The sequence below is a fragment of the Labrus mixtus genome, chromosome 8 (assembly GCF_963584025.1).
Source record: "Labrus mixtus chromosome 8, fLabMix1.1, whole genome shotgun sequence".
In the NCBI taxonomy this organism is placed as follows: domain Eukaryota; kingdom Metazoa; phylum Chordata; class Actinopteri; order Labriformes; family Labridae; genus Labrus; species Labrus mixtus.
Window position 1 is genome coordinate 21238337 of NC_083619.1, and position 25480 is coordinate 21263816.

General features: G+C 38.2%; 2 protein-coding genes across 8 annotated transcripts in view; both read left to right on the forward strand.

Annotated features, from left to right (window-relative positions):
• LOC132979358 (RNA-binding Raly-like protein) overlaps positions 1-5107 on the forward strand; it is a 43044-nt gene extending 37937 nt beyond the window's left edge. For 4 of the 5 annotated variants that reach the window (XM_061045084.1, XM_061045085.1, XM_061045086.1 and 1 more), the window contains exons 4-8: positions 267-314; positions 1054-1247; positions 2525-2638; positions 2919-3076; positions 4339-5107. In XM_061045084.1, coding sequence (XP_060901067.1) covers positions 267-314; positions 1054-1247; positions 2525-2638; positions 2919-3076; positions 4339-4380 — 556 coding nt within the window. In that variant the 3' untranslated portion in view covers positions 4381-5107. Of the gene's footprint in view, positions 1-266; positions 315-1053; positions 1248-2524; positions 2639-2918; positions 3077-3648; positions 3687-4338 lie in introns of all 5 variants that reach the window. The other variant, XM_061045089.1, reaches the window with a different exon arrangement.
• Positions 5108-8503: 3396 nt separating this feature from the next.
• On the forward strand, positions 8504-25344 carry lrrcc1 (leucine rich repeat and coiled-coil centrosomal protein 1). 3 transcript variants are annotated; one of them, XM_061045091.1, is made up of 20 exons: positions 8504-8929; positions 9900-10105; positions 10261-10326; positions 10496-10663; positions 11240-11406; positions 12323-12538; positions 12965-13164; positions 13908-14067; positions 14319-14467; positions 15498-15702; positions 15973-16112; positions 17350-17551; positions 18157-18342; positions 18595-18769; positions 19245-19408; positions 19629-19837; positions 20052-20189; positions 20826-20961; positions 21764-21908; positions 23255-23366. In XM_061045091.1, exons 1-19 carry the CDS (start codon positions 8886-8888, stop codon positions 21872-21874), a joined length of 3042 nt encoding a protein of 1013 aa, XP_060901074.1. In that variant the 5' UTR covers positions 8504-8885; the 3' UTR covers positions 21875-21908; positions 23255-23366. The 3 variants fall into 3 exon arrangements, with proteins under 3 accessions (XP_060901074.1, XP_060901073.1, XP_060901075.1); XM_061045090.1 differs by lacking the exon at positions 23255-23366 and having other exon boundaries at positions 21764-22009; XM_061045092.1 differs by lacking the exons at positions 8504-8929; positions 9900-10105; positions 10261-10326; ... (12 more) ...; positions 19629-19837; positions 20052-20189 and adding exons at positions 24597-24706; positions 24991-25344 and having other exon boundaries at positions 23255-23390.
• Positions 25345-25480: the final 136 nt, after the last annotated feature.

Here is a 25480-nt window from a genome sequence, read left to right on the forward strand (position 1 = left end):
TGATGATAGGTATTTGTTGGAAAAAGCCAGGCTAGCTTTTTCTGGCTAACACGAGCTAACTGGCTGCTGGCTGCAGCCTTACAATATGGATAAAAGAGCATTCTTAAGTTTTTAGTGGTAAAATCTAGTTCATGTCAGCAGCTTTTTATTGTTTTAATTTTCTCTCATTCTTGCCTGTTTTATTGTGTCAGGACTTTCCTTGTTGAAACAATACACATAAAAGACTGAAAGATAATATTAATACAAAGTCTCTCTTGTGTTCACAGTGGCTACGAGTTTGACTATGACTACTACAGAGATGATTTCTACAGCAGGTATGTAAAACCAATAGGTGGAAAATAAAACATCAAACTGGCTGTAATGTGTAACTTCCCATATTGCTCAGAAAGCTTGCTTTTTCCTGATATTATGCGCTTCACATGAACCCTCCTTTAATTTTTATTACTTGGCACAAGATGAGTTTAGAGCAGAATGGCCCCATTTCCATCAGAAGCAAAGTAACTACATTATCATAGGCATAATGAATGTCATATTGGGGAGGTTTTTATTTCCCTCCGCTGGGCTTACTAATGATGCTTTTATCCACATATGCGAGTACAGAATGTCAGATAGTCCCCCGGCTGGTCATTTGCACCAGTGAGGCAAAAAATGGATCTTCCTTCTGACATTTTCATTGCTTTGTTTACTTCCTCTACTTTGGAATATCACTGCGAGTCCAATCCCTCAGCTTTGAGTCATTATTGCTATTTTGGCAATTTGGTGTGTCATAGGAAACAGAGAAAAGATTTGATTGAACGGCTGTGGCGTTGTACAATATGTACCACTTTCATTCAAACATCTTTTGCAGCTTGTCTATAAAGTGGTTTGTAAGTGCTTTTTGCCAGCCTCCCCCCCCCCCCCCCCCCCCCTTAAAAATACAAAATACAAAACAACCTGATGACACAAAATGTCTGTAATAAACAAAACTTCCTCCTTCTTCTTAAAAATGTGTTATTTTTTTTCCTACTGCATCATTTTTTTGTTAGAATTGCTTTATCCTTTATGTGTTTTCAGACTCTTTGAGTACCACGGTCGTGTCGTGCCTCCGACCCGGGCTGTGATCCCTATCAAACGTTCCCGGCTAGTTGTCCCTTCAACACGCAGAGCCAAATCCTCCTTTCCTGTCAGAGCCTGTTCATCCTCTTCCTCATCCTCCTCTTCCTCCCCTCGAGTGCTGAACGTCGGTTGTTCAATAGCTGCCCCTAAACGTATGTTGTCTATATCCCTTTTTGTTCCTTCACTTTTTCCTGTTCTGTTTTTTTTTTTTTAATGACTTCTTATTATCCTTGTTTAATTTAAATTGGGGCCTATATGTTTTATTCTAAGTAATGTACTGTAATCACTGGAAAAATGGCTTCCAGTAGTAGGGCAAATAAACACTGTCAGCCAGATTTATAGTAGCAATATAAAAAAAAAATGTATTCAGTCATTTATATTTTTTTTAATGAATCTAACCAAAATTGAGAGATCAAAGAAACACAGCACGTCTTCACATTTAAAAAAAAACGGTATCACCTTTTGTCTTGGAATATGACTGATGAATGTTCTTGTGATCAATTATTCACTACACATTGCTCAGAGTGAATAAGATGCATGTCCGCTTGGTTAGTTAGCTTGGTTACTTCTGTAAAATCTGTTTGTGAGGTTACTTTTATCATCTATCTTATGTTCTCTTTTATAATTCAGATTATACAGCAGGTCTTAATCTAGATTTCCAAACCATGTTATTTCAAGGTTCATCTCCAACTAGTAATTTTACTGCCTTCCTTGTTTTGCTGAATGGGAACAGTCTGATCCTGCTGCTCAGTATCTTTCAGTATGATAAATGTTTAATGTTGACTTCAAATGCTGTCCCATAGTGGCCCAGCAAATGAATCAATGCTAATTAAAGGACAACATTAGCATTTTAGGAAATGTGCTTATATGCCCCTTTTTAGAAAGTTCAGATTGATTTCCTTCTCATCTTTGTCTTTTATTTGAATGATCACTGCTGGTTAGCCTAGCTTAGCACAAAGACTGGATGTAATGGGAAACAGCTAGCCTGGCTCTGTCTGTGGCTTTTAAAGACAAACTCCTAGCACTTTCAGCATTTATCTCTAGGCCGCAATATTGATTAGCATATTTAAAACATTTTTAAGTAGTCCTTTTAAGTAAATGGGCACATTTTTATTATTTTAAATAATAGGATTGATGGCCAAAGATGCTCATATATAATCAAGGTTGTGTAAAACTGGTAAATTGTGAGACCGTTGTCTTGCACTGCTCATTTCATTCACAGTTTCTACTCAATTTCTACCCCCAACATTCAATAAAAATCCATTCCTAAAACTTCTTCAACTCCTCAATCCTTTCACTTTTTGTGCCTCAGCCAAATATCTGGCAGTGAACTTTGCTGTCAGACAACGTTAGAAGTATGGTGTCTGCTGTCTCCTTGTCAGCCATCACATTAATTATGCTTTCTTTCTTTATTAATGTATGCTTCCAGTGAAGACGGACCAGCTCCTAACAATCAAAAAGGAGCTGTCACAGATCAAAACCAAGATCGACTCGCTGCTTGGAAGGCTGGAGAAGATTGAGAGGCAACATCGCTCTGACGGCGGTAAGATTTGACAGCACGGGGAGGGGAGGATTTGTCTGCATGCAAACAGATACACACACACACACACACACACACACACACACACACACACACACACACACACACACACACACACACACACACACACACACACACGGGGAAGGGTTTTGAAATGAAAGTCCCACACATGGCAGATTGATACAGAAAACATGAAAACTTTATGAATGACCTCAAAAAAGAGACGAATAATGCTCAGACTTTAACTACCAGTTCTCTCTCCATCCCTCTCTCTTTTCCTCAGATATGCAGAGGAAACAAGAGGAGGTGTGTGAGTGTCTCCATGGCAACGCAGTGGACCACTCTGGTGAAGAGGATGTGGAGGGGGCAGCCGAAGTGGAGGCGGGGGAGATGACAGACGGTGGCGAAGACGACTATGAAGATGAAGGCACCAGTGAAATGGTGAGCAAGCCAAGCAGCCATTTACAGTCAGAACAAGTAGTGAGCAGGCTGACAGAGAGAGCAGAGTGTGTGTAAACGTCTCTCAGTCTTGTTTAATTGCATGCCTCCTATTACACCGCTGAGTGTGACGGGTGTGTGGTCAGTCACTTAAGTGCTTTTATTTACAGAAACGGAGCACCTAGTGCATGTGTTATTTGACAAGAATAAAGTCATTATGCTTGGCACAAATGTAGTAGTCCAACAATTTGTGAAATTTTCCTTTTTGGGTGAAAAAATTACAATATTTATACCACTCTCATGTCTACAGCAAATATAAAGCGAAATAGTCAGGTACAGAGTCAAAAGTCACTCCCATCCAAGAAATAGTCAGGTTTTCATGTAATTTTTCATTATTGGCAGATTTTCTCACTTGGTCAGCGCCATGCTAACTGTTTTAAGTCGATATGCTAACCTCAGCTAACTAGCGCCACAGGAAAATAAGTTAAAATAGGAAAAGGACTCTATCTTAGTGGCCAGTTGTAGGAATGGATTCAAATGTGTATCTCATCGATGTTTCTATCTTTGAATTGCAGATAGAGAACCACATATCAGACATTGACAACTGAGAAAGGTAACTAATTCATCTCTGCTTGTCACAGCATATCTTCATTATATATTTATGTCAATAAATCATACATTGTAGGATAGACTGTCTGGCAACAGATGCACCTCTTTATACCCCCACAGCAACATGAGCTTAAAAGAGTAAATGAGTGTTTTCCACGATCAAGCAGAGCCAGAAACTCCTCTTCTCTTAATGCCTTGTCATTCTCTGTATCTGCGAGCGTAAGGAAAAGCAGCTTCTCAGGTTATCAGTGACGACAGTCTGACAAGCTGCGGAGATAGGAGTTTGTCTCATTTGCACTTTCCATCAAAGAACATTTAAATTCAGTGATTTGTCTTTGTATGAACAAATAGCTTTGAGATTTAATTTGCCTCTTGGCTGACATTTCCTTTCCTGCTGTCCTCAAGTGCCCGATAACAGAAATCATTCTCTTCCTCTCTGAACGAGATCGTTAGGATGATGGTATAATGAACTGTAGGTAGCAGGTAATGGAGTATTGTTTTTTTATGTTAGTCACAGCCTCAACACCTTTTCTGTGTTCCACTGGAGTCTGAAGAACATTCAAATAAAGCACCTAAAAATTAAACTTTGAATGAAACTTGGCTTAAAAAAAAGAAATATTCACCACTTCTTTCTGTTCTTTTCTTCTTTATTCAAGTTGGTAAAGCCTACCTACTGTACAAGAAGTTGGGAGTACTGATACCAGCAAAACCTTCTTCATCAAGAGGGTGTATTTGAAATTAAGAAAGCTATGACGGGAGCGACTGGCAGCTGAAGACGAGTTTCTCAAACTTGTGTGTTGCTAGTTTGCCTGATTAGAACACGGCACTTCTTCATCCAAATGCTGGTTAGGAAATTATCTCCAGACTACTGCAAGATCCACTGCACAGAGAAATCAGTATCCCCCATTCAAACGTATTGCCTCTTTGAAAAACATGGACAATAAATTGTGTGCTTAATATGATATAAACAGGTCTGTATTGTGAATAAAAATACAGTAACATGATCAATCAGATCAACCAGGAACTCTTTTGTTGTACTGCAAATGTTTTTTTTTGTTTCTGTGAAAACTGTGACCAGCTGTGAAGCCGGCAGAGAGCTAAATATGAATGTAAGAGGAACACCATTTCTTTCACATTGATGTGTTTTTGCTTTATCTGTACATTTGGCTGATTTGTACAGTATGTAATTTATTCACATTGCCTCCACATGGTATTGTAAGCATTTCATTTGTTAAAACATTATAAGTTGCTTGTGTTAAACTCTGTGTATGGTTAAAATAAGTTGATTATTTTTTATTATCAGCATGTTAAAAAAAATGTGGCTGTTATGGATCATTTGTATTCATTACATCTGTTGTACAGCTATGGATGATATCAGATTTTGAAATAAACCTGTTCCTCCTCCCAAAAAAGGAAAAAAAAACACCCTGCCTGCCTGAGTGTTCAGTCTTCTTCTCTGTTAAAAACAACAACCTTACTACACTGAAAGTTATCAAAACTAACTGAACTTTTTATTAGTAACATTGCATGAGCAGCAGATTTTGAAAGTTGCCACCTAACTTGACTTTAAACTTTTCTTCTACTTTCAAAGCAGATTTGGATTTTCTTGCAACATTACTCTATAAATACAAATGTCTTTCTTTATTTACTCAGTCCAGAACTTTAATCCAGACCAACATATTCCAACAACTAATGGACAGATTTTTTGGTTAATTTCTGTAACGTCCTTTGTAGTTGTCAGAAAAGTAATACTGATTTATTTACAGGATTTATGTCTTTTCCTCGAGTGAAACCATGAGGGTGTCATTTATTGTTTGGAATTACGTTTCTCAAAAAACTTTTGGATGGACTGCTATCATATTTGATACAAAAAATGTAACATGTTTTCAAAGTACTACAGCAGCAAAAAAGGAGCACACTCGACAATGAATAAAGTTTCAGGTGCACGACTGCAAGACTTAAACAGAAACAAAAAAGTCAGCACACTAAATGTCCCTTTTGAAACGCTGATGAAAGCCTAATGCTGAAACGCGCCCGTTGTTGTTTTGTACGCTACTCTTGCTCCTGATAAAATTTATTTGAAGGACATTCAGTGTGCAGACGTTTTTGTCTCTGTTTCAAAGTACTGCGCTTACAGTAGATACAGATTTGAGGTACTTGTTCTGTTTTTTTTTTTTGCCATTTGGTGCATAATCTTTACACTGTACTTTGCTTCACTACAGCTTCAGATGACATGATATTACAGGTTTTGCTTTTATCTGAAGTATTATCTCAACAATTGATTTACTAAAGAAATAATCCCAAACATATAGTTTCAACCAACCCTTAAATGCTACCCCACATTAATGTAGGAGTGATAATTTAACTATGTATTAAGAAGTCTGGAATAATACTTTTAATGCAGTACTGTTTTATGCAGAACTTCCATTAAAAAGGGAAATTACAATGGGGTATTAGTAAGAAGTAAAGCTAAGGATCTAAAGGCTTTATTTACCAGTGCAGAAGTTTGTTTCCACCAGGATGATGGTTCATATAAGAGGAGTTCTAATTCATTCAACTTGAAAGTACCTTAAATCTGTACTGCAGTGGCAGGCTAATTGTACTTAAATCCAACAGACTGAGGAGTAAAATTGAAGTTTAACTTCTGTGATTTTTTCTCCTTAAATTATTTTCCTAACAAATGAGGAATAGCAGGCAGAAATAAAGACAGAGTAACACTCCAGTTTAATTATAGCATTCCTTTACATTAATCCTGCTCTAATTAGCTGTGAGATTATTCATCTCTTTTTTAACACAGTGCCCTTGAAAACTCCGGCCTATGAGAGATAAGTGGTGGTGAAGCAGATGGCATTTGTAATTCACTCACTTCATTAGCACCAGATCATCATTTGCACAGGTTAAGGAGGGTCGCTGGCTGGGTTGTAGGTATAATTGCTGGCTAGAAGCCTGTGAGTACTATGATCAGTCATTCAGCTCCTCTAATATGGACAATGTTTAACTTGTGATGAACTAAATCAATCACGAGCCTGTAGCTGCTGGAGAAATTAGGAGTATAATAGGGGTCAGGATCTTTTCTAATACATCTGTGATTAGCCCCAGTCGAGTGAAGACGCACAACCTGCAGCAAGACTCGTTTTACAGGCCCATAAGTCAAAGACTGAGGTAATGTGAAAAGTTTAATGAATTGTATCTCATAAGGAAAGAAAACATAAAAGAAGTAATAATTATACTTATTATGTTGCACTTTGAATAATTCAAAAATTGCAAAGTCTTCAGTCAGCAGATTTGTTGGCTTTACCTCTTCATAACCAATTTTACTTTTATTGTAGCAATGTCCCGATTTTTATTTTCAAACTTCTTACACCCTTTATCCTGGATACTACTACTGGATAGATACGATATGTCTCATATTTGATGATGTGCATAAGTGTTTCTGAAATTTGTGTGACATGTTTTCTAACTTTTATTGGAGGCTGCAAATTCCAATTGTCATTGTTTTTGTTTTTAAAAGTTTGGTGGGAACATTTCCTCTTGGTCACTTTAGCAGATGGAAAGTGTTGACGGTATTATAATGAGGTTTACTTTAAAGTAAAAGAGGTTTCATAATGGAAGACAATTATTTTCAGTTCTCTTTGTGATAAATGCAGCGTTCTATCATAAACCAAAAACTCTTGTTTGACAGGCATTTCTTGTTTTTCCCTTACAACTTGTTTGTTGGTCTTAAACAGCAAACTTCAGTAATTACCACATTTTCGTATAAGATTGCAGAGAGAAGCAGCTGGGATTTAAAAGGGAATCAAGCAGGAAGATGTTAAAAACTGAAGAAAAAAAAAAGCCAGCAAATATGTGCTTTTCTTAGGGAAGTAAACATACACAACGCCATGATGACAATGTCAACACAGTCAACAGTGGATGCAAACAAGCTGGTACACAAATTATGTGTCTGAATAAACACAATAACAATATTAATGTATTCTATAAATGCTAACATGGTGTATGATTTGGATGTTTTTGTTGTCTTTTCTAAATGTAATCTTAATTATATACAGTAAATGTAGTTTAAAGCCAGTTAGATAACTTCACTCTTGAAATTGGAAACTGCAGTGGAGGGAAGAAAAATCTAATCTAAGACAAGATAGTAACTTCTACTGTTTATAAAGATCACACAATGAAAGCATCAGGCACTACCGCCCTGAAAATTGATCTGTCAGCTTTCTAAACCAAAACAGAGCTCAGGAGAAAGTAGCTGAAGATTTGCAAGTGCCACACATGAACCAAAGGATTCATGTATGTTAAAATAAAACTGTCTCACAAGAAGAGTATTTAGTCTACAGAGAAGGAAGGGTGTTTGAAAATCATATTTGAGCGGCATCTCAGAAAATGTAGGATCCACGGACGTCCATCATTTTTGGAGCTTGCTCGACATCAGGAACATAAATAGATCTGAATATTAATATCAGCCTCTGATGCTTCTATTTTTACCATTTACTGTTTATGTATTTCTAAAGTGACATAAGTGCAATACTCAATAACTGGGGTGACCCTTTTAAAATACAAACAACCCATCTGACTTACAATTTCTGACCAAGGCCTATGCCATGTTCTGAAATAATTTGTATACATTGTAAATTTTACTTTGAACAAACTAAATAAATCATACAAAAATGTGGTAATAAGCAGTTAGAGTACATCGATTTCTTACGTCCCCCTTCTGAAACACGTATCTATATTATATTATGGACCTACTGTAATGTAAATGTATAATGAACACGCTAATAGCCCGGATGCAGGAAGTAAAACTTTCCCGGATGTCACCGTTAACTACGTCATGTAAACAGGAACTTGGATACTGGAAGCGGTCGATTCAACTCGTCGCAGGCAGCAACAACAAATGCTTCTATCAACTTGTGATTCCTGTTTTAGCTATTAGAAATAATAATAATGTAATCTCTTGCTTATTCTGCTTTAAAGCCGCACGTTTAACTGTTCGGACTGAGTTTGCCTGAACGCTGATAAACTCTTGCTAACATGCTAGCTGGCTGCATCAAAGTGTTAGTAGCGCGATGTCAGAGGTGTTTAGTTTTTATCAGCGTGTTTGATTTTTATCTCTTTCTTGTGTGTGCTAACTTTGAGTCTTGAGAATAAAATAGTCTACAGAACAAACAGTTGATAAGTAAAATAACGTCAGCTGGATGTCGTCGTTATGGGAGACAAGGAGCTGAGTCTTATAGACAAGAATATAACAAGGTAAAAGTTGTTATTACTCACTACAGCTGTTTTCGTTTACATCACTATAACATTTCCGTTCCTTGAGTTGTTTCAATGCTTTAATATATCCAATCATTTGCAAACCGAAAATGCTCCATCACTAAGTGTTGTGTGAGGAAAGTTCACATCTATAGGTCTGTTTCTTCTGTTCACAGCAAACCTTTGTAATAATCTTGTTAATTCTGTTCCCCAACAGAGATTTGAACACTTTGTATACGTTCCCCTCAATAATCTGCAAAGAAAACCCCGACAAGATATTAAATTCAACCCATGACAAACACATATACATACGTCATGCTTTAATATTTTGTATCAAATACAGCATTTTTTTTCCAATTTTCTACATAAAATCTCATCTATCCATATTTAATTTCCTAAAGTTTAAACGTTTTGAAGAGCATTTTTTTCGATTTGTGGGACTTTCACAATTATGTCCATTGTTTAATTATTGCCATAAATATTTATTATTTTACAAAAAGATGTTTTGATCGGCATTTGATTTGTTTGGGCGGCAGTGGCTCAGTCTGTAGGGACTTGGGTTGGGAACCGGAGCAGACCAAATATGGAAGTTGGTCTGGTCGCTGGAGAGGTGCCAGATCGCTTCCTGAGCACTGCCGAGGTGCCCTTGAGCAAGGCACCAAACCCCCTCCCCGCCATCAGCTCAGGAGCGCCCGCTGTGGGACGCTCCGTCACTCTGGCTTCTCTCCATTAGTGCATGTCCATAGGATCCTGTTTCTGCATGTGTGTGTATATTTCAGCCTATGTGTGTGTGTTCATGACTTAGAGAGTGTAAAAACTGAAATTTCCCCTTGCGAGGATGAATAAAAGTAAATCTTAATCTTTGATAAAGAAATACTTTGTTTCAGTGGTAATGGGGCGGTGTACGGGGCTGTGTACAAATACATTTTGTGTTGAGTTTCTCATCTCACTTCATTGTTTTCTTTTTCAGTTTGCTGGAAGTCCCCATTAGTCCCACTGTAACATCCCTTAATCTGCACTGCAATCACATCTCAAGGATCGAGGGTCTGACCTCAGCTTGGCACCTGCGGCACTTAGACCTCTCCTCCAATTGCATTTCTACGATTGAGGGTCTAGGTTCCCTCACTTCCCTGAGGACTCTAAATTTATCATGTAACTTAATCGACAAGGTTGAAGGTGAGTCGTTAGTCACCCTTATAGTTTGAGACTTAGTGCTGCAGCTTAATGGGTGTTCTCTAAGTCATTATTCTTCATTACTGTGTTTTGTGTTTACGCTGACATGATGGGCTTTAAAATCACTCAGTTGTTTACGTCTCCTCCCTTTACCTCAGGACTGAGCGGCCTTGTGAACCTAACAAGTTTAAACTTGTCCTATAACCAGATAAACAACCTCACAGGTGAGTTTAATAGCACCTGAACAGTTTTTATTTTTATATATAGAATAGAATCGAAAGTTTATTCATAAAGCACATTTTATTACAGGTAAGCTCAATGTGCTTTACATTGAAGATAAAAAAATGCTCATATAACCCAACTGGTGATTGACATGTCAGTCGTCTCATTTAGGCTTGTTGTATCTTCATGCCACGGACTTTAAGTTAAAGCACCTCAGTCTCCATGGCAACAATGTGGACAGCATCGACCACCTCCTGCAGTGTCTTCTGGGATTGCAAAATTTAAGAGAGGTCTCTTTGAGAGAGTATGGCAAAGACAACCCTGTGTGTAGGTCATCAGGTAAGAAAAGGGGAGATTCTTTGAGAACAGTTAAAACTTAAGGACCCATATTTTTCTTGTAAATATTGACAATTAACAGAAGAGTCAGAAGTGATTACATCCGTTTATCCGTGGTACATTTATCTCTCTATGGGTCTTGTGTTCTTGTCTCTTCATAATTGGCTTGACGACAGGTTTTATAAATGTGAAAACGTGTCCAGTGTTTTCCTTTAAGTATTGCTGTGCCCTCATTATCCTTATCTTCATGTTCATGATTAATGCACAGCAGTAAGTGTTGAAAGTGCGTGTTTAAATCCATGTGGGCATACTTAAAAGCATTCTTACAACCCACACTGTCAATATGAGTGGATACATCTATATTAGCGGTGCTCATTTCTCATCAGATGAGCCGCATCAATAGTGCATGTGAGGATGTTGAGCGCTGAGGAGAGGCTGTTTATTTGATTTGATGCAACATAACCACAATAACACCAGATGTTTTATCCAGGTCATAAACTCCTTATGTGATTATACTGAATAATGGTGTTTGTGGACAGTCACTCACTTAAATCTTTGTGTGTGTCTGTCTCACTGCAGGTTACAGGGAGATTGTTATGCAGTCGTTGCCACAGATCTCTGCTCTGGATGGCCTGGACCGGCTGGGAAATCCTTCCCATCAAGGTTTAGGGAGTCCCTGTGATATCCCAGGACTGGAGGACTATGTAGACCTCCTACTGTCCTCAGATACCAGTAACAACGAAGCAGTAAGTAGCGATGCCTATTTACCAATGAGCAACTCTTATTTGTCCAGGGAGTCCCTTTTGATGAAGTAAATATTCAGCAAGAGACGCCTAGCCAACACAACAGCATAAAACTGTGAACACTTATTCCAAGAAGATTCCAAACACAGCTTATTTACTACTTTCATATGTAAAAAAAAAAAAAAAAAGGCATTTTAGATGCATTAAAAAGACAAACTTTACTAAAAGTCGGTGTTTTAATAAGGGAATACAAAGGCAATCTTGTAAAGTAGTCCAAGCAAATTGGGAAGAATCTATGAGAGTGTGCAGAAAATCATTATGACTTAGTACTCCTTGAATACTTGAAAACGCTAAAGACACGGAAGGTAAATAATGGTTATATCTTTATTGTTCAAATGTATTTTGTATCTAAAAAAGTCTTATAGAGACTCCAACAAGTCCTGGTCTTGTTCCACAGTTGTACATTTAGATGTTAGAATTTCATAGTCACATAGGGTAAAAGTTGAGTCATTTTCCAATGCCAAGGCCATCCTCTCATTTTCTGAAAGTGCTATTAGAAAAAGAAGGGTCTTTTATCATCGAAAGTGAAGACTGAATTACTTTTTGCCTTCTTGCTGTGATAGTGCTGATCATTGATCACACTGAAGCCCATGTAGTTCATGTATATAGCAAATTCCCATTTCTAACTGAATTGCTGGAGTATTTTGAAATTTAGGGTTATTATACCATCATAGTGAAATCTTATCTGTTTATCAATAAGTTTATCAATGTATTGCACCAGATGGCAATATCCATCTGTTTTTCCTATGAGTCAATCAACCAGCTGCAGTGGAGCGTAACACAGCCACGGTGGAAAAGCCAGATGTTAGAAAATGTTTCCAGTGAAATGTAAAAAGGGTAATTGAAGTTTTCATTGCAGGGTAGAGGGGATGTTGCTCTCACCACGCCCTGCATTGATAAGGTGCTGACCCAGTTTCGACAGAGGATTGCCTCTGAAGCTATCACAGATCCAGTCACACAACCGGATCGTCAGAGCTCCCAGCCGTTTCGTTCCACTGAGGCTGATCCAGCAGACCCTGTTAATGAACAACGCATCAGGAAACTGGAGCACCAGGTGTCCCAGCTCATCCAGCAGGTGCATGTTCAACACCAAATACAGCCGATAACTTATTTATGAAGAAGTATTTTTGTGTGATAATATATAAAATATATGTACTGAACATGTTAGTCAGGTACTAATAGTATTACGCCTAGAGTGGCTAAGGATCCTCTAAATATTTTATAAACCACTTACAAAAATATAAATGGTAATGTTACATAAATTCCACAATTAAGAGAACACTATTCTTAAGCTTCTTCATTGGTGCCGATAAGAATCTATGTAGATTAAGTATTTGTTGTATAAACCAAAATTTTACCTTTGTTACTGCAGGTGTTAATGTTAAGATTTAGCTGCAGTCTTTATATTTAGTCATTTGTTTGTATTTCTTCCAACATATAGACTAATGAAAATGTATTTTTCCTGTGAAATATTATTACTTTTTTCGCAATATTTACCCAGGCTCCTGCAGATGACAAATCCAGTGTTCCTGCTCATCCCGTGGTGACGGTACGGAAGGCGAAGAGGGACACAGATCGCACATCAGAGAGTGAGTGCGACAGCGGGAAGGAAAACAGGAGACGCACCAGGATCCCAAAACATCATAGCAACGTTAAATCAAAGACGAACTCCAAGGAGACGAAGAGCTGCAGATCAGACAGGTGATTCTGCACTAAAAGATATTTCATCTGGCAGGTTAATGACTCTGGAAATAAACTTTTTCATGTCACTGTTATTTATACACAACCTAATTCTGTAATATTAAAATACATACCAAGCAAATTTCCAAAATGTTAATGATTTAAGGTGCTATAAGATACTAAATTACAAGCACGGAGTGTAGCTTAAGATGTTACTATCACATTTATATACTTGCAAAAGTCATCTAACAAAAAAGTTTTTAAAATGTGGGAGTTGAAAAAGCTTTAAATAAAAGCACAATGTGGTAATTGGTATTTTTATTTTCATTCAGCACACTTCATAATAATATATCAGGACCGTTTTTACGGAAATCTTTATCCCTTTCAGCTAAAGGGTTAAAAGTGCTACATTTTCCTTTCTCAGCCATGTCGTTAACTTTCCTACTCTCTGTTAGAAATTACAACTGTCTACTCATTCCTGTGATTAATGGCCATGCCTTTGTGGTCAACCCCCTCATCTTACTTCATCAGCTGCTGATGACACGCTCTCAGGAATCAGTAATTTAACTTAAGTAATTTCCAGACTGTCCTTATCTAAAGCAAGGTGATTTTCTTATATTAGGTCTGAATTCAATTCAAAGTTGTTCCAACTTTTCCTACCTGCAGAAGTAATCTGCTTTGACCTTTATAGAGCCAGACATTAGCTAGAGGGCTTTAATCAATTTCACAGCTGGCTCAATACTTGTGTTTTGTTTTATGTGCAGCGATCAGGAGAATCATAAACAGAGGAGTTTAAAGTCTGCTATGGGGACCACAAAGAAGGCTGGCAGTGCAGGGGGTCCAACAAGGAGGGTACCTTTGAAAGCTGCCAAGACCTCCAGCGACATGAGAACAAAATCCACTGAGGACGAGGAAACCTACAGGGTACTGCATGGATAGGTCACCTGCCGAATGAATGGCAGCTTCTATTTTCAATAATTGAATCTAATATGGAAAAGGTCATGTTCACATACTGGAGGGGAGTGGACCTACTTTGTGTCTTTGTTCCCATGTGTTTTTGTAGTGGCTTAAGTAACCTTTAGCCACTAGCATCCAGCAGAGCTGAGGAGCAGGTCATAGATGGCTAATTAGTTCACCTATATCTATCCCCATGCTAACATATGTGTACCATTCAGACTATTGTGGAGGAGCGAGACCAGGAGAGGGAGAGGCGTTGGAAGGCTGAGCAGGCTGTGAGGAAACTAACAGAAGATCTCAAATGCCTGCAGACAAAGGTCAGCGAGGAGAAGGACCTTCAAAGCATGGCCCTGCACACCACTGACAGGCAAGAGGACACATACGTTACCACTTTGAACGCTCAAACTCCACAGGAATCAGCTCAGTATCTCTGAAGCAGATGTTATGAGGAAAAAGTGAACATGTCTCTGTGGATTTTAGTTGTCAAATGCATAATGGATTCTCACCCATTTTCTACTCTCTTCATCCTTTGTTTTGGCTCTCTTGAGACCCGGTCCTACTGCCTGTTTCATTCTTGAACAATGAGTATCCATCCAACCATAAAAATTATCATTATCACTGGTCCCGTAAAGTCTCATGAAATCATCTGGCTCCATTACCCTTAAAGCATGCCTGCAGTTGTCTGTGATAATAACGCTACTTAGTATAAAGATCATTAGCCTACGCATCCTTCCTGCTTTTAATGCTTTATATTTAAATTCCAGAGGCTGTAATTATCCATAATTAAATATGCCTATCTCTTTCCCTACACATGTGTGAAAGCATTTCTCTGTGTGGGTTCTTCCTCCTGCCCGGCACAGATAGAGCCATGTGCAGCTATAATGCACATTATTCTTGGTTGCGTCACACCCTGCTTAGATAAATCTGCATTATGGCTGTAATTAGAGCCTGGTGACAAGCATATGTCAGCATTATTACATGAATCAATCTTAACTGTCACTTTCTAATGACACAGAACGTGCCTGCTTCTATTAACTCCCTCGCTAATCAGGAGATAGATTACAGAGATGTGACTCATCGTACTGTAGGTGGTCTCACGCTCTTTGGGTTTCAGAGTTGTAATGTGCGTCCTGAATTCTCCTGGCTTGTTTTTTTTTCTCTTCTCCCCAGGATGCCCTTGTATGTGTTGCTGTTCCCCCTTTCTCACTCTCTCCACATTTCCATTTTCTCGCCCTTGAGATAACATTTTGACTATCTCTTATGTTAGACTCACTCAATTTTAAAAGCTGTAACATTTTAATAGTGGGACATAAAACATAAAGGGTTATCCCATAGTTGGCTGTGGTTACATACCAATTTACATACACAATAAAAAAAGATGCTTTCTCCCCATTCAGACTGAAAGAAATGTTGCTAAAGGAGCGATCGGGGCGATCTGAGCTGCAGACTCGTGTTGAGGAGCTGGAGGGAAAGTGTCAGTCTCTAACCCAGCAGCTGGAGAAGGCCCGCAGCAGTGAAGAACAACACAAGACTTCACTGTGCAGACTGGAGGAAAGCAACTCCCATGGAGAAGCACTCAGGGCTCGCAGGCAGGCTGAGGAGGTAGAGAAGCTGGTTTAGTATGCCTGAGAGCACACGTTTCACCATATTGGTACAGCTAGTTTATATAGAGTCATACAGGGGTAAACATATGCATTCTCTGTTACCTATAACTGAACACATTAAATTCCTGTGAACCCATAATTTTTTCATAATATTGTTTACCTTCCTGCATAATGAATAAATGTAGACAGGGAAATATAAGGCAAAACAGGGTCGTTTGGCTCTAACAGTATGTGACAGGCTCCTGTAAAACGTTGTCTCTTTCTTAAGGTGAAGCGACAGCAGGAGCTGGAGAACAAGGCAGCCGCTCTGAAGAGAGAGTTGGACATCCAGAGAGCCTCAGTGTGTCAACATAAAGACAAACTACAGCAGCTGCATGAACTGCTGGCATGCAGAGAACAAGAGCACAGGTTTGAATTTGAATTTATTTAATAGAAGACGATGCAATTTAACGTAGTTTCAATACAAAGCATGAAACTGATGTGCTGCATAAAGAGTACTGTATATAGCTATTGCTAATTTCCAACTTGTGTCCCTAGTTGGGCCTTTGGGTAAACAAACAGAGTAAACATGTACAACATTTGATTTTGGGTAAAGCAGACTGGTTTTAAGTGTAAAGGGTTTAGTAGGAAAATAGTGATGTGCTGTATTTATGTGCACCAAATAGTATTAGAATCAAAACGTGGTGACACTTGTAGGCTTGTTTGTGTATGATACAAGCATTGTCTGTCAAAAATTTGTTGAAACTACAACCAGATAGTTCGGGTGAAGCTTCATTGCCATGTTTTGAGTATTAAACCGCTATGCAAATTTACCAAGCAATGCGATTAATCAAAAGACGTGCCCAAATGAACCATGAAACTTTATTGCCTACCGTAAACTTTCTCCTTTTCATACTGATCACAAACACATCTCTTCATAACAGACTCTCAGTAAGAAGAGACATTTATTTCCTAGAAATTGTATTCCAAGGTTTATCACTTGAAGCCCCAGCAGCCTGAGTTAGACAAGTCAACCTGTTCTACACACAAGCTCAACATTAAAACATTAATGACAGGAAACACGAAGCAGCAACCTCAGGTGAGTGCAAAAACTGTAGTTCCTCGAGTCTCCACTTGAGGCTGGCTCCAGAAACAAAGGAAACTCCATTAGAGCCCATATTGAAATGTCCATTTTAACAGCAGAATCAAACATGTTTACAGCATGGTATAAAAAACTATTTTGATCCAGAGACATTTCTTTATTTGTTAAAAAACTGAAATGGGGTGAATTCTTTATGACTCATCTGTATGGATTATATGAAGGATAAGTGCATACATTCAAGTCTTGTCACTTAAAGGCCCACCTCAACTCCACCTCTTTGCCTGTTGGTAGAATGATCAAAAGTTAGGCGGAGATAGCTTTTCCAATATGGCGACCACCATCGCTGGGCTCAAAACGTCTCTTAAGAAACCAATGGGTGACATCATTGAGACTCAGCCATGTTTTATTCAGTCGATGAGAAAGACAAAGCTTTTGATTGGCATACCATTTTGTTTTTATAAGGTTTTTTAATCTCTTTTAACATTCAGTGTAAATTAGTGTTAGGATTTGTATAGTTTGATTCACGTATTATAATGCACCATCCGTGTTTGCCTTGTTTCACAGAAAACAGCTGGAGTTGCGGTTGCAGCCTGGTGGGGCAGATTTCCATGAGGCAGTGTCCAAAGAAGTTGCATTAGTTGAACAGAGACTGGCTCACAGGGAGGCGGAGCTGCAGGAGAAACTGGCGGAAGGAAGGAAACATTACGCTGCTCTGGAGGACGAGTTCCGCATAGCGCTAACCATCGAGGCCGCTCGCTTCTCTGAGGTCTGTTTTAAACATGGAAACATGGCATACAGATGACCTGTAATCAATGCATATTTGTCCTAAATTTGAAATCTTTCCACTTTTACACAGACCATCTCAAAATGTATGACTGTGTCCTGTAGGAAATGGAAATGATTGAACTGGAATTGAACCCAATCTAGTTAGACTGTGGATTTTTTCAGCATGATGAAAGCTGAGATTGAATAAGATCATCACTGGAGAAGTAGTCTGTGATTGCCACAGGAAGAAAGCTTTACAAAAAGATTGGATTTTTATCAATCACTTTTTCGTTTTGGTGAAAGGTTTTTTTCTTCCTGTGCATGAAATGTAATCTAGTCTTGATTATTGCAGCTTTCACAGTATTCTACTGTACTGTGTGTAACATTTGACTTTTAGAAACCTTAAATAAGACACAAATCGACAAGACAAACAAAAACAATAAGTCATTGTAATATGTCTTTATTTAAACCTATAGCTCTCCAAGATTTTCTGTCAGACCTGTAATGATAAAATTGTCAAGCCAGTAAATGTTTGGAGTCCTTCACTCTAAAAATCCCGGATATTTCATCCACATTCAGCTCCACATCCTCTCTCTGCCTCTGTAGGTGAAGGAGTCCTGTGATCAGATGACTGCAGAGCTTGTCGGGGTCAAGGCGACACTAGCCAAGTCCCAGGAGAGGGAAAAGAAATCAGGCTCTCTGGTGCAGGAGCTTACAGCCATGGTCAAAGAACAGAAGAATCGCATCTCTGAGCTCATCAAAGCCAAGAGAGACGCTGTGACTGATCTAAAGGTACAACAGTTGAGTCTAAGAGAGAAAGATCAAACTGATTTTTTAAGTGCTGCCTTTATCTCCTTTAAGATTGATTTTTCTGATCAGGTAGATGTGTAGAGATAATCACTGCATTACTCTTTGCCCTTGAAAAAAAGGTTCATACCCAGCCTGCAGGATTCATCAGGAATGCACAATTGTCCTGCTGCCTTTCCATCTGGGACAGATGAGCGATGATCATTAATACTGTCTCTCTGTCTATCCCTCTGACAGAGCCGCATGCATTCTTTGGAAGCAGAGGTTGAGCAGGACCGGCGTCTCAGCCTGCAGCTGGAGTTGCTGAAGAAAGACAAGTCTCGACTGTTGTCTCAACTCACAGCTCAGGAGTCGGTGATAGATGGCCTGAGAGCAGAGAGGAGGATCTGGGGTCAGGAGCTCGCTCAGCAAGGTGGAAAAACATCCATGGGGAAACTTTTCCTTTACTTTAAATTAACCTCATACTGCATGAGACATATAAAAATCAACAAACACTTTCACAGGTCTTCCGTTGGATTCATCTAACTGGAGAATGCATTAACCAGGGGAAAGCTTCTTATTGGCTGTGGGAAAAGATAGCAACATTTTACATTTTTATGGTTTGACTTGAGAGTTAGCATGAAGAATATTTTATTATTTACTTGCTGCTGTTTCAAGTAAAGTCTGCCATCTAGTGGCTATTTGGAAGAAACACACTCAAACTAAAAAATCAGGATCCTTAAGGCCTTATAATGAGATAGAGAAAAACAAAACAGACATGAAAGAAGAATTTCACCAAATATTTTTTATTGATTTAAAAAATGAACAAGAAAAGATACTAAGGAATAGTATAGTTTAATTTTAAGCCAATTAAACCAATTCTACACTTTTATAAATATTTTTTGTAGGAGCGTCCTTGGCTCAGGATCGTGGACGCCTGGAGGCCAGGATCGAGCTTTTGAGCACTGAGTTGGACACTCAGAAGAAACACAGCGAGAGAGATATTGATGCCCTAAAAATCAAATCCAAAATCATAGATGACCAGACAGAGACCATCCGCAAACTCAAAGAGGTATTCAACAACTGATTACTAAAGTCAGTGTGTGTTTTTAGTAAAGTAAACCAACAATCTCATCATTCTTATGAGCTAGTAATTAAATGTTCCTATTTATGTTCTCTTCAATGGGATTTCTACATGCATGTTGATGTGTATTTGGTAACATTTCGATCTTATCCTGCTTTTATTTGCCTCACACTGGAGTAATTTCTCGTATGCGCTCCTGCTGTCTCAGGCCCTACAGGAGCGTGATGATCAGATCCGTAGGCTGCGTGAGGAGGCAGTGAAGGCCCAGAAGAGGTTCCAGCAGCAGCTGGAGGAGGAAACCGCTCGGCAAGCTGAGCTGAGGGAGCAGGTGGAGCATCTGAGCCTACGCAAAGAGGAGTTAAAACAGCAGCTGGAGGATAAAGAGGAAGAGTTAGCGGAGGTCAAAACTGTTTACAGGCAAGTATTTCATAAGAAACATAGACATGCCGGCATAAAATTCTGCATGTTTAGTATATATAAGACTGTTGTTGATATAAAAACAGGATTTTCACTTGATAGGATAAAATAAAGTTGTACTTCTATAGAGCTTCCAATGAAACCCAAACATTCATGATTCATGCTGCTTATCACAGTTCTCTACTGAAGTTGAATTTTTCTGTCTTTTGCTTAGTGATTCCAGTAAGAAGTGGCAGGAAAAGGCGGGGCTGCTCACTCGGCTGGAGAGCCAGGTGAAGCGCATGAAGGAGAACTTTGATTCCAAGGAACAATTGCTCCTGGAGGAGAGAGATAAAGCAACAGAAGCACAAAAGTACAGTATTCTCACCATTTGATCAAGAATGAAATGATAATGTTTACATAACCCAATAGAGACGAGGGCATACACTAGTGGAGCATTAAAAAACATTGAGTGGTATTTTATCTTTTTACAAAAAGTACATAGAAATGTGTTGGTACTTTAAATAAAGTGTTTTTTTTTCATTCTTTATCTTAATGTGTATGGGAGTATGTGAACACATGCTTGTCCTGTCACTGTTCACCTCCTGGAAACAGTTTAGAACAGCTCTGCAGCTCTCCCTTACCCAGCAGAAGTTATAATCTTGGTCAAGAAAGATAATACAATACTTCGTTTCCAAATCCTTGAGAAGTTTGGGTCTGTAAAAGCTAACAAAATAAAATAAAAACTATTCCATTTCCATCCAAGAAGAGAAATAACTTGAAAGACTAATAGCTGTAATGAAATAATACCTATGTAATTTGGTTCAAATCATGACCCATATGTGTGAGTTAAAACAGAAGCAGTAGTGAGTGCTAATATATAAATAAATGAAATCAAATAGATGTGAAGAATGGGGCTGACCTCATATGCACATGCTTGTCATATAAACACCGACAACATCTTCAAGATGCTTTACTAGATGTTTGTTTTTTGTCGTCTGTCTGGCAGAACTGCATCGGAGAAGTTACGATGTGTTGATGATGCATTTCGAAGACAATTGGAATCAATCCAAGCTGCTCATCAAGCCGAGCTGCTACGACTGGCGAACGAAAAGCAGAAACAGATTGAGCACGCCAATCAGAAGGTAAAACACAGACACTTCACTAATGCCTGGTTTCCCTACAAGTAACAGAGACTAACAGACTCTCACTCAAAAGGATGAAGTGTTAATCTGTTTTAAGTAAATATAGATCATGACTCTGATTGAAATAGTCGTGCCTGATATTGAACATAAGTCTAATGTCATGTTGCTTCATTGAGCTCAAAACTACATTTATGTGGTTACTAATGGTTTCAGGACTCTGTTGTTTAAGACACTCAGATTCTTAATTTGTATAATGACAAAGATTTGTCATTGAAGAAGCAGAGGATTTTCTGGCACAACTTCACCAACTACCAAGGTGCATGAAGAGTGAATGACTTGAAGAGTTCAAAAAGCTCCAGCAACACTGGATGACCCTGATGAAGGCAACAAGCCGAAACGCATGTCTAATTTGTTAATAAAGTTGATCTTCATACTACAAGTGTTGTTGGAGCTTTTTGACTTCTCAAAGATTTGTCATTAAAAATACTTTTGACACAGCTGATCATTGATCTCCCATGGTCCTCTGTTAATCTCCCAAAATCTGTATATAACTAAGATATTTCTTTAAAATGAAAAAGGTGAATGTGAGGAAATAAAAAACCTGTCATGCTAATTTTCAGTTTGAAAATTTCCTGTCTGAAACTGTGCTTTAACTTGTCTTACATCCATCATCTTTCCTAGTCTTCTTTTTTTTTTATCCTTAAAGCTTTAAACGTCTTAAACAGCTCAAATATGAAAACAAACTAGTTCAAGGACTCTGTACTGATTACTATATTGATCTGTTTTTATGTCTCCTCTTCAGGTTTTTGAAGTGGAGAGGGAAATGCGTCAGCTACTGGAGGAGACAGAAATTAACAAGAGGATTATGGAAGAGAAAATGAAACGTCTTACAAGTGTACTAAAAGACTTCTAACACGAGATATGTTTCTTCAAGGAGCTACGGCAAAGTAAAGATATAAGCAACCCATAATGGTTGTACAAAGTCTTTTTTGTTAATTATATTTATTTTAATATATCATGATTTTTCTAATAAATTCTTTGAAGAGTATTTTTTTTAAATGTTATCTATAAAATTGTGTTATCACAAATTCAGGATTAGAATCTGGGGTTTGTTGGAACTAGTAATCAAAAAACTTGATTTGATAAACGAAGCAATATAAAAAGGTATCAACATTTTTTTTTAAATATAAGAGATCTTAAAAACAAAACGTTTTTTGAAAAGCTGAAGGATGTAGAAACAAAATGGAAACATCTACCTCAGTTTTTTTTTCACTTTTTTGCAGTCACCTGCATTTCTAGATAAATCCATCTTAAAAATTACATTACAATCTCTCATTCAAATGAGGAGCGAGTAGTACATAACAAGTGATGTGATAACAATGAATTAACTCTTGACACTGCAAATTTTACCATAAGAGGGGTTTAAAAAATCGCCTTTGCTAAAGTAACAGTATTGCAATGAAAAAATACTGTTACTAATTCAAAACAATACTTAAAATAAACAAAAGACAAACTACAAAAAAGTGCTTGTGGAAAATGCCTCTATTCAAGGTAATACTTTTATTATTTAAATAACTAATTACAAGTATGAATACCCTACTTTTTCTTAATCTACAACAGTGACATTTCATACGAAAAATTGGAAAGAGATAATCTATATCGGAAAGGATAACAATTGATCAAAGAGTGATAATCCCTTTCTAAAACTTAGAGGAAAAAAGTGCACAGAAGCATTGAATTACCAGTGGAGTACAACTTTTTTACATTATTGGAGTAAATGCAGTGTATTCCTTTCCACTTCGATACACATCGATCTCAACTACATTTTTCAACTATTTTTTATTTTTATTTTTTGTTTTTTACATAAAGTCAGCTATTTTTTGTCTCAAGACAACAGAATTTGACCAAATTTGTCAACAGTATGAGATACTAATTTAAACAGAATATTACAACAGAATCACTATATCACATGATAAGATTTATTGATCTGAATATACGATTAAGATTCTACCGGTAAATAGATGATTGTTTACTGAGTCCGGTTAAAGAGGGGAGGGCGGGGTCAATTTCGGGTTGAGGAGGGGCATCGCTGACAGTCAGGGCACGTTAGGAAAAAGAGTTGCCGTGGCAACTGTACCCTAACGTAACGTCCGTTGATTTACCCTACAGGTACCGCCGTCGTGCTTCTGAGGACACGAGAGAAGTTATGTGAAAGTTAAGGGAAAGTCTGTTATAGTAGGTGAACACAGAAAGCTAGTTTAAAAAAAAAAAGAAGTACTAATATCTTTCACAGAAAGAAGATGGAGTGTGAGACGACGGAGACTGTACGCTCAACACCGAGTCGCCATGAGAAAAGTTTGGGTCTCCTGACAATGAAGTTCGTCAGTCTGCTTCAAGAAGCGAAGGATGGCGTCCTTGATTTGAAAGTGGTCAGTGAAACAACGTTGGCAGGCGTCGTGTTGATGTGTGTGGGGTTTTACTGTGGGGGCACATTTGAACGGGTTCCTTCAAGAAAGTGAACAAAGGACTGCCAGGGAGCCAGTCAGGTGCATTGATCTTCTGAACAGGTGGACTAGCTGGCCGCCATTACCCCCTAGCCTCCTCGTTTGTGGGTTAAAAACATCAACTTACAAGCAGTGAAGGAGCTTTACTAGTTGTCAGAGTCTAATGTAGCTTGCCGCTGTTAGGTTTTACACATTAATTAAACTCATACTGTGGATTTAAAGTGATGTGAGTGTTCCCGGATACATTATTTCTGAATTATCTCCTATTTAAAGATTTTAGGTAGTAAAAAAAAAAAATGTCAAAAGGCATGTGGCCTAAACTGCAACATAATTATAATTGAGTGTTTTGAGCATATATTATTGAGCCTCTTTAAAGATAATTAAAAGAGTATTAGCCTAATATAATCACAGTGAATTGAATTGCCAAGTCCCTTGATACCCTCTTTTAATGACCTGGGAGATCCCCAGAGGCCGTGTAAGATGGGAAACCACAACATTTTATCTCTGTTCAGTTTGACACCAGTCTGGCTGACAAGCAAAGAGGGTCCTGATCCCTTTGGAGCTTACTAGGGCTTGATGGAAATGTTTTACAGTGTCAGGTTGGAGAAAAACATGGTGAAGACGCTGACAGATAATTTACTTGTCTTTGTTAATCTTAATTGTGGACTTATGTAAGTTTACATCCTGCCATGAGTTCAAATAGCTTTCTGTAAACAGCTCTTACTGAGCTCTAATGTTTTGACCTCTCGATGTGACTTTGCTAGACCTACATGAAGTGTCCTCCACAAATTTACCTTCTTTTCATCTCACTGTCTGATAAGTAGTTTTCCCTCTCTCCTTGCGCGCTAAAGCTGGGTAATGTTTACACAGCAGGCTCCTTACACCCTCTTCCAACCTCCTTCCTCCTCTGCTATTGTGTAACTGTCCCCTTCTGCCAAAGGCTCTGATTTTCTGTTTGTGCAGCTTAATTTGCCTAATCCTTGATTTCAAGTCTCTTTTTTTATTCCACCTCACAACATGTTTGCAAAAAAAAAAAATTAGGTTTCCTATTAAAAGTGATTCATCTTGTCAACAAGAGTTCATATAAAGCTGCAACTGAGTGGGCCACTTAATGTCTGTGTGAATCAACAGGCTGCAGACAGCTTAGCAGTGAGGCAGAAAAGGAGGATATACGACATCACCAACGTGCTGGAAGGAGTGGGGTTGATTGAAAAGAAAAACAAGAACATAATCCAGTGGAGGTTTGAAAAATTATTTTCTATTTTTTTTCAACTTTTTGACATTAAAATGCCTTCAGTATTGTTTTGAAAGTTGTGAATTTCTCACTTGCTATGACACAAAAAACAACTTTTTCCCCAACATTAAGCTCATCAGCTGAAGAATTCATGCAGAAATCTTAAATTTGGCCGTTGACTTGCCAAAATGGCAAATATAGAGCAAATTGTGTTGAGGAGAACAAAACATGACTAGTTTATACCTGAATTGACACCTCACATTTTCGCCTTTTCATGTGTAACCTTCCCAGGGGAGAGAACTCAGGCAGCCAAACTCAGGAGGTGCAGGAGCAGGTGAAGGTTTTGAAGGGCCAAATTTCTGAGCTGGATGCCCAAGAGAAAGAACTCGACAACCAGAAGGCATGGCTGGAGGAGAACATCAAGCAACTGAACCACGAGCCCCTCACTAGTACATATCCTTTTTATGACAACTGGGATCAAACAGAGATTTTTTTTCTTGTATTAATTTAACAATATTTGTTCAGTGTACTGTTTTAGTTTAATCTCTTTTTACTTCTTTACTTATCTTTAAATTGGAGTGAACTATTTGTACGTTTATGTAACATGTCATGAAGTTAGAGTTAAAAAAAAAAATTGGATCTTGTTTCTTACAACAGTTTGTTACTCGAGTCCAATTTGGGCCTCATTCATTCTTACAGACCTGGGAAAAAATCCCTCCTTTATCCCCTTTCACAGTCTTTGCTTGTTGAACAGAGAAAACCCTACAAAGGGAGGATTATG